The sequence below is a fragment of the Malania oleifera genome, chromosome 6 (genome assembly GCF_029873635.1).
Source record: "Malania oleifera isolate guangnan ecotype guangnan chromosome 6, ASM2987363v1, whole genome shotgun sequence".
Classification (NCBI taxonomy): domain Eukaryota; kingdom Viridiplantae; phylum Streptophyta; class Magnoliopsida; order Santalales; family Ximeniaceae; genus Malania; species Malania oleifera.
The window spans coordinates 23,919,876-23,929,790 of NC_080422.1; the positions used below are offsets into that span (position 1 = coordinate 23,919,876).

Here is a 9,915-nt window from a genome sequence, read left to right on the forward strand (position 1 = left end):
CACTACATACTAATTTCTCATCTGGAGAAAAGGGGACTTGGTGAATTCTAATCTTGAGCTTCGAATTGTATTTCAAATTTGATATTTAAATTCTGAAGTATATAGATTTGAATTGTACTAATCAGCTTTTTGTGAGAAGCACTTTTTGTACACATCTACTTATTGTTCTCTTGTAATTATTAGACGATTCCATGCTTGTTGGATTGTTGACCGAACGAGGGATTATCGTTTGGAGAGGCGGGCTCTAGCCTACTTGAAGGAGTAGTTGTAAAAGGTGTTGTTCTGCCCGGCAAAGGAACTAAACTAGTGGAATCCTTTGGTGGTTTGCCAAAGGTGAGGACGTAGGTTGGGGATAAGCCGAACCTCATAAAATCTCGGTGTTCTTCTCTCCTCCTTACTCTTTACTTTTTGCATTTTACTTGTAATTGTTGGATGCAAATTGATTGAATGCAGGGCTTAAGTAAAAATTCAGAGAAGACTCTTAATTCTTGAAAGTACGTTTCAATTAACCTTTTGCGGAAACCCTCAAGGGAGTACATTGGTTAATTTGCGGAACTCTTGATTGAGAGAGCGCATTACAAAATAAAAATAAGACAGGGCTTGCATATTATCACAAGGCTATTACCAAAGGCTGAAAGCATCGAGTTCTTATTTATTTTGATTGATTGATTTCAATATTGTGGTTGATTGGAATTTGTGGAGTGTTTTGCTTTGATTGATTTACTTATGTTCTTATTATTGCACTAAAACAAGTAAAAGTTTTAAAAAGAGCCTAAAAGTTTTAAATAATCCAATTTGCCCCCTTCTTGGGAATCATATTCTACTTTCATTTTCCTTGGGGTAAATTTTTTACACTCTCCAACTCTCTTTATTATTTTTTGAAAATCATTTTTACAAGAGAGCATTTTTTTTTAGTTGGCATTTATTTTCAAGTGTTTTACTCTCTCTTTCTTGCATATTTGAAAAATATTTTTTAAAGTTAAAACTTTGGGATTTCTCCACATACTTCCATGGTAAATATGTTGTTGAAGAAACACATTTTTGCATCCATGCTTTCATTGATAAACTTTTACATTGCAAAGTTCATTTGAGAAACCAAGACCCTAGGTTCTCCAACTTCTTTATTGAAAATATTTTGGAGATATATTTAATTTAGGGTTTAAATCTTTAAGGTCCTTATCATATACATTATTTTTCAAAGATTAAAAATATTATTTGATAGCACATTTTCTCTACTGAGCATTATTTCATATCATTAGAGAGTGCATTTATTTGAGCTTAAACGTGTACATTTCTGTTTGTATTATTTAGAAGCATTTTCATGTATAAAAATATTTTTATTGTATCGGTTCAATTCAGCCTAGAATTAAACTGGGGAGTTTTAGCCCCGAAAGTGAGATCGGTTCGGTTCAGCCTGAAAAGTGAACTAGAGAGTCTCAGCCCCGTAAGTGAGACCGGTTCAATTTAACCCGAAAATTGAACTGAGGTTTTCCTCCGCCCATAAGGAGAGGATATAAACAGCTTCTGCTCTGCCCATTTAAGTGACCAGGGATAGTGTAATCCTTGGGTGGTATGCCCAAGGTAGGGATGTAGGCTGGTTTGACCGAACATCGATAACAAATCTGTGTGTCACTCTTTCTATCTATCCTATTTAAATTCCTTGACTTTAATTTCAGCATGTGTATGAATATTTATTTGATGTCATAATTATTTTATATACACATGTGTATATTGAATGAGATATGATTTGTGATGAATCAGCGAAATGCTTAATTAGTCAAAAAGTTTTTAAAACCTAATTCACCCCCCTCTTGGGATCACACCATTTCCAACAGTCTCTAAAAGCGTGACATTAGTGATAGTTTATTGAGCATCACTAATAGTGTCATATTAGTGACGGTTATTAAATTCGTTACTAATACTTGCGCTTTAGTGACGAATTCGATCTGACCATATGTATGATTTATAGTGACGGTCATAGTCTATTAGTGACAATTTTTTTTCTGTCACTAGTACTCCACTATTAGTGACGGCTTGAATATTTTGTCATTAATAAGTATTAGTATCCGCAGATATGGTGACAAAGCTGGAACCGTCACTAATATCGATAAAACTGTGACTAATAATGTTAGTGATGATTTTTTGATTATTGGTGACGGTTTAAAATCATCACTAATAACCTTTTTTCTTGTAGTGCGGGCAGGAGTTGTGTGCGTCCAACTTAATGTGCAGATTGTAATCATTTTGTATAGGAATAGCCTAGAAGATAAATTATATCATTTAGCCCCCTCATAGGATATCTTGCAGTAACTCGCAACGCATACTGGTTTGGATCAATGTGTAGATATTTTTATATCTTATTATACAATTTGTTTAATTTTGTACTCTTGCCAATTCAAATTGCTCTAACTGGCTAATAATATAATCAACTCCATCCATTCTTGTTATAATTTCCTCCCCTATGTGCAATAGGACACTCACCGGAACATTGCGTGAGCTTCTTGCCATTTAGAGTAGTACTCTCGAAATAATAAATACTTATGAGATATACATAACCCTAACTTTCAAAATTCACTTCATTATAATCATAACATTTACAATATATACATACATGAGTGGGTTAGGAAAGGTGATTGCGATTCTATTTTTTCATAGGTTAGCTAAACTGCTATATAAAAGAAGGCATGATTGGATTCTGGTTTATGAGGGAGGTTAGTAGAAATCCTAACTTCATCATTAAGGACAAAACATGCTGTTTTTTTTTTTTTTTTTTTAAACCATTATTTGAAGGAAGACTAGTTTACTTCTATGATTGAATTTAAGGGTTTGGAGGGCAATTTCATGGCGACCTCTGAGGAAAAGTTCACTACAGCTCTATTTGGGATGGTGTTGACACTATGTGTCATACCATGTTTTGATTATGACAAATAATCAGGTAAATAATGTCTGCCGTGTTGATGTGCAGGTTTATCTTGACAATATCATATGACGGCACTTGGAGACTCGAAGAAATATGAAGACCCTTATTGTTTTTAAGTGTCGTATTTTTTCATTCAATTGGGTCTGTAATAATCATTTATTCCAAGGTCTGTAATAATCTGCATATCATGCATATAGGAATTGATAAGCTCAAAACCATAGAAAGACCTTAGGGATCACCCTTCGGTTGACCAACGCCAGATTTTTAAGATCATTTCAAAATGACCCTAGAAAGACCTTAGGTCCCAGCACAAACATATAAGATGTCCCCAAAATCACTTATAATAGCATGAGAATTAATTGAAGTGAAAATGGAAATAAAGGGCAAATTTGTGAGGTTTCGAGCGATCAAACTCTTGGTGTTCAAAACACCTCGGGTGCCCAAACCATGGATCGATCAACATGTTGACCTATGTTCGGCAAACCGAACCATTTTGAATGCATTTTCCAAAAATGACTAAACCACCGATCTGACATTTCCCAACAACTCGGCAACCCGAACCTCAGCGTTCAAATCATGCTCAGGCGACTAAACTTCAGACTGGGCAACCGAACCGCACACCGTTTGAGGAATAGCCTCATTCAGCTAATCGAGCCTATACTTGGGCACTCGAACCTTAAAAATAACTTTTCAAGTTGTGTCTGTTTAGGCGATCGAACCTTAGGTCAAGCACCCAAAAACTCTCTGGTTGTTATATTTTTACCGAGTTTAAAGAAGGGTTAAATGGGGTTAATATTTTTAAATGGCTTTTAAAGAATACTAATAATTATCCCTATGTCCTTAGCGGTCATAATTTAGCCCATGTCTATATATAGGGTCTCATTTACAAGATTAACACAAGATTAAGAAGTTTGATTAAGAAAAGTTTTCTCTGAATTTTTGAAATCCCTTTCTTCATACACATCCCATATACTCATCCTTTTATCATTCCCTTACCAAATCTTTTTGAGTGAGTATATCTTGAGAGATCCTACAAAGCTATTACTCTCATTACTTTGATTGTTTATTGATTTTATTTGAGAGTTTAGCCAAAGGTTTTTCCTCAAATTAACTAATATTCTTTGTGTGGTAAAACCTTATAGCTAGTGGGTCTTTGCACCACCATTGCAAGATTCACTTGGCTTGTGTTGTTGATTGTGCAAATATTTTTCACAAACATTCTTTTCAAACATCTCTTGAGCTACATTTTGAGAAAATCATTTAAGAAATTTTTGTACATCCTTGTTGCAACTCTTTGAAACACTTGCTGTGATTGATTAACATTAACTGTTAGTTTCAAAGATAGATTATTTGCACATTCTTTGAGATTATTGCATATTGACATTTGTAAGAGTGTAGTTGAACACATTGCATAGAGCTTATAGTTCTTATATTATTGGTGTGCATTGATTGATTGTATTGGTACATATCTACTTATGTAAGAAGCATTTGCGCGTACGTAAATTTTCATAGTTGTTGTGTTCCAGGTGTGGGCTTAAAGAGGGAGACTAGCCCTGTTGAATGTCCCAGATTGACTTAGACTCGGTTAGGAAAGTTAGGTGTACTATCCTGGTAAGGTGTAGTTGAGTTCAGCCCCGTGAATTGACCTGATTGTAACCGGTGTCGCTCCACCCGTTAAGTGAGCATTAGTAGAATCCTTGTACTGGTGAGCCAAGGCGGGGATGTAGGCACAGTTGCCGAACCCCGATAACATATCGTGTGTGCACTTTACTTTTCCATAATTTATTTTCTGCACATGTATGTTATTTTATGAATGTTGCACATGATTTAATTTCTGTACATTTTATTTATCTGCACATTTGGGTTTATGAGTATATAGACAGACCCTAAGTTGAATATTACTGCTACTGACTTGAACATATCTAGGACAAATTTTTAAATACCCAATTCACACCCCTCTTGGGAATACATCAAAGCTAACAGATGGTGGGGGACAAAACTCCTTATGCAGATAACTTCACCATGTCTTTTTCTTGAACTTTTTGGGACTTGATGAGAGTATGAGAGGCGAGTTATTAATTTATTCAAAACCAATATGATGAAAATTTAAAAGTTTGACTAAAGTAACATTTCTCCATTTTTTTCAATTATTTTATCCAATTAGATACATTATAATAAATTTCAAGATGATTTCTATGAAAAAAATATTTTGAAAATTGATATGTTGGTTAGATTTTAAATTATTTTGGAATAATTAGAATAATAAAATTAATGGTTTTACTAAACTAAATTTATTTTTTAAATTAATTCTACTATATCAATAAAATTAGTCATGCTATAAATTTAAATAATATATTAAATTTTTTTATTTAATGTAAAAATTAACATCGTACTCATAATACTTCGAAATACTTTGAAATGCTCTTATAATTATATTAAATTTATTCTCTAACTACTCAATTATTCCAAGCTATTTCTACAAAAACTGTAATTATTCTAAAATATATTTATAATTTTTATATCTATTTGTAATAATTAAAAAAACTAAAATTGAACTATTTTTTCTCATAATTCTTTTATAATGACTTCAAAAAAAAAATGGAGTCATAAAAATCACGCATGTAACGCATGGAGTGCATGGCTACAGGTGTAGCGGTGGAATTTGTGTCAATGACAATCAATTAGACAATTAAAATAGCTTCCACCATATGGTGTGATTCTTTACTTCACCATATCCTCCATCTCCCCTCACTTCTTTATTTGGCAAACCCTTGGGGATTGGAAGGGTTTAGAAAGCATAATGCATCTCATTTTCTATCTTAAGTGTAGATAGGACAAACAAAAGATTCACTTCCTCCATCCCCAAAACCCATTTTGCTATATTTAGACTTAGCTATCACAATAATAATATATACTTTTTATTCTTTATTGGGCTGACCATATTATAAGATGCATTGTTTTGATAGGGTTCTTAATAATAATAATAATAATAATAATAAATAATAATAATAATCATCATCATCATCATCATTATCATCATCATCATCATTAATTATTTAGTTGAGGGATAAGCTAATGTTCTCCAAGTATTTGTAGCCCCTCATCACTCATTTCCCCTCTTTTTCGAAATTCTTCATTGGACAATATAAGAACTAAGAATCACCATTTCTATAATTTGTCTCCTACTCTCGTTTACTCTTTCATCGTTTCATAGAATGGACCTTTGGATCTCATTTTTATATTTTGTCCAAATAACGTAAGATGAAATAAAACCCAAATAAAAGAAATTTACTCACTAATTCGTTACACATTCATATAATTATGAAATTAAATAAAAGCTCTAACCATAAAAAATTCAATGCGAACTATGTGACTTCAAAATTTAAGTTAATTTTAATAATCACACAAATTGATAATAACAATTTCACATTCATCATTTGTAAATTCAAATGAACATAAGATTAAATGTAACTCTAACCTTAAAAAAATTACACATTACAAATTAAACATTCAAATAATCATAATTTTTAATAAAAACACTCACATAAAAACTTCTCATTGAAACCTTCTTACTTAAAAATTTAAACTAAATTTCATATCCATACAAAAATAAAAATTACATACAATGAAAAATTTTATATGTATTTAAAAATTTAATATGCATCCATCATTTATACCAGCAAAATTGAACATGCATTCATCATTTATACATAAAAAATTCAAACATGAAAACAATCCTAACTTGAATTTGGGAGTTTCATAATGATGTTTCAAATTAGCAAATTGACTTTAATACAAACCAATTTAAGATGAAAAAAATACCAATTTCTACTTCAAACTAATAAAAAATTTTCAAAATTTCAACTCAAATTTTAGATTGTAAGAAATTAGAATTTTCAATAATGTTGAATGTGAGAGAGTGTGCCTTATTTTGGTCCCTTATTTAGAGCTCCCTCAACATTCACATTTTTTTTCTTTTTTTTTGGTAAAAGTGGGCGGCACCTCCTAACTTTATTAGAAAACACCTCACTTATGGCGGAGGAATACCGTAGTTCCAATCTTGAGACTTTGGGACAACAAAAGCAAAACTAACTAAACCAAACTCTCTCAACATTCCCTTGGACTTCATAGGCAAAATGTTTGTATTGTAAGATCCGAACAACAACGGTCACGTGCAAAATCCCACCATTGATGAAGTTGACTTCACGTCGCCTCCCTATCCACTCTTCTTTTCGAACGCAAATAGTGATAAAGAAAGATGAAATTTAACTCAACAAACTACACTGATTCATCGATTGTTTTTTACCTAAAAACGCTACTTGGTATATTGTCTTTTAATGGTCACGTGTCACTTGTACTTTAATGCTTAGATTAAAAATGCGAATGTTTCAACATATTTGATTAGAAAAATTATTATTTTTAGACGCATCAATTTGCAAAATAAAATTTTATTCCAACTGTTTAAAAATAATTTTAATTAAAATAATATTAGATTAAAAAAAAAAACTCCGTATTTTACTTAATGTCAAAATCTTCCTTGACTTTCTTCGCACTGATTCAATTGATTGATAATATTATTGGTTCAGAAGTACTAAAGCTATAGAATTGTCGGCATCATCATCATGGATGAATCTGAATTTCTGGCGACGATATTTGGAAAAGCACTAACAGTCTCATAAAGGAGAGCGCCATTCACCATTTATGACACAGGCTAGCTAGCTTCAAAAATTGATGTCTAAATCATAATTGCAGTTCGAATTGGCCTGCCAGGATACAGCTCGATCTTTTGGCTTTTGCATTCAAGTTACAGCGAAAAAATATAAAGGACAAACCCTTACAGTCAACACTAATTAATTTAAGATGCATAAAAGGTAACAGGTCCATCAGCATCGATTCAAAGTTCTATCTCTGATTCTCTATTCTCTGTATACATAAACGGTCATCCAGTACTCTTCTATTTCTGGCGCAAACTAAAGCTGGGGCTGAGCCGGAAAAGCTAGTCACCATGCATATTTCGACATGCTCTTTTCAATTCTGTGCTGGGTACCTCACTCCAGCCGCCAGTACTCGCTGCTGCTCGATCTGCATCATCACACATATATAACCTATTATTTAATTATATACATATATGCGATAAATAAAGAGTTATAATGAGTATTTACGTGATTGGTATATACGTACTTTCTGACAAGTTATTTAACATACTTACTTGGAACAGTTCGTGCAACTTGTTCTTGAGATAGCAGTATTCTTGTTCCAGCATCTCCAAGGCTCTCAAGCACCTGAAACCGACTCATATGGTGAAACATCCACATCAACATCAACATCAACATCAACATCCGTCTCTCGCTATAGTTGCACACTTTTAAAAAACATATATACCCGGTTTTGCTTAATGGGGTTTACTTTTATTTGACAGTACGTCCTAGCTAGGTGTCTCAAAAGTGCTAGTAGCTAGGATGCATGTGTGTGTATAAGAGGGGAAAGCATGAATAAAAAGGGAAAGTCGGAAAGCGCAAACATATATGTAATAGTTTATAGACGGACCCAGGTCTGTTGTTCTGCTGGGAAGCGGCACGAAAGGCGACGCACACATTCCTGACTCGTTTGGCACCTATGCTCGAGCTGCTCCCCATGAACTGGTTCACATGGATTCCCATTCTCGTGTAGTCCGATAACTCCCTATCCGTCCTGCATTTATATATATACACATCAGCACGTACATACATAATTCATATATATATATATATCAAAATAAAATAATCAAGCACACTGAATCAATTTCTTTAGAAGAAGAAGAAGAAGAATATTACAGCAATCCTCTTAGGTTTCTCAAAAGCTCCTCGGACTCATGGAAGTAGATGTTCAGAACTTCGGAGACAAAGTTTGGGGAGGACTCGTCCTGAAGCTGCTGCAGCTGCAAGAACTGCTCATCCAGCACTCCCTGAAAAATTTATATATTCCCGCACATAATAAGTTAATTCAGCAACATTTAATTTAATTGTGTTACATCTAATAATTAACTTTACTCCATCAAATCAAACTAAACAACAACCACAACAACAACAACAAACAGAAAAATTATAAAGAAGAAGAAGAAGAAAAAGAGGAAGAAGATGATAATAAAGAGAGACCTGGTGGAAGAGCTGGGCAAGCAAGCGATTCATGTCGGCTCGCAGGCGGTGCGCACCCAAACCCAGCATCCACAGAGGCAGACCCGTCTTGGCTGATCACAATTGACCCGAGAAAAGCGATCGAAGGAAACTTATTTCTTGGGTTCTAGTTGTGACTTGGGTATCTTGCTCGCAGTGTGGGTTTAGTAAGTGTTTAGCGAGGTTGAATGAAAACCCAAAAGCAGGATGAAAATGTGGGGTTGGGAGCTAGGATTTATATAGGAGGATGGATTTGGAGTGCGTGGGGGCGGACCCTTAAAAATGGAAACACGTACTCTGTTCAAACCCAGAATCAGAATGCTATTCGTATTTCGCACGCACCCTCAAGACATGTGCATTGCACGTGCCATATGAGTGAGAGAGAGAGAGAGAGAGAGAGGGCATGCTGGATGGAGGCCATGGAGGGAATCGAGGTGAATGTGGGGCATCTTCCGGACCAGTCTACAGACTACAGAGACCGGCAGAGTGAAGAGAAGTATTTAGAACTGTAAGAAGACGCATACTCTCTCGATCAGGTGAAAGAGAGAGAGAGGGTTTGCTTTTGGGGGTGACCTGCTGTGGCCCGTACTCGGTCACCTCGCGTGCTGTCTGGCCTGCAGAGGCGGCGTTAAAGTAGTCTTCAGCCAGTACACTCCCACGCCGACAACTGCCTGCTGCCGGTAATGTCAGCTCTCTCTCTGAGTTTCATGGGAAAATGCTCGGGTACAAGCAACGTAACCTTTCCATCTTGCTATTGTTAGTATAATAATAATAATTATCATTGTTTTGGTTTTTCACTTTTAAATTAAGAGGGTGTTAAGGTGTTCCATCCTTATTTTTGTC

General features: G+C 34.5%; 1 protein-coding gene across 1 annotated transcript; it reads right to left on the minus strand.

Annotated features, from left to right (window-relative positions):
* Window positions 1-7,636: 7,636 nt before the first annotated feature.
* LOC131158789 (pseudo histidine-containing phosphotransfer protein 6) lies at window positions 7,637-9,560 on the minus strand. Its single transcript, XM_058113657.1, has 5 exons — window positions 9,055-9,560; window positions 8,734-8,864; window positions 8,468-8,611; window positions 8,130-8,202; window positions 7,637-8,002 (listed from the first exon to the last, which is right to left on the minus strand). The coding sequence occupies exons 1-5, from the start codon at window positions 9,121-9,123 to the stop codon at window positions 7,949-7,951; spliced, it is 471 nt and encodes a 156-aa protein (XP_057969640.1). The 5' UTR covers window positions 9,124-9,560; the 3' UTR covers window positions 7,637-7,948.
* Between the last annotated feature and the right edge of the window lie 355 nt (window positions 9,561-9,915).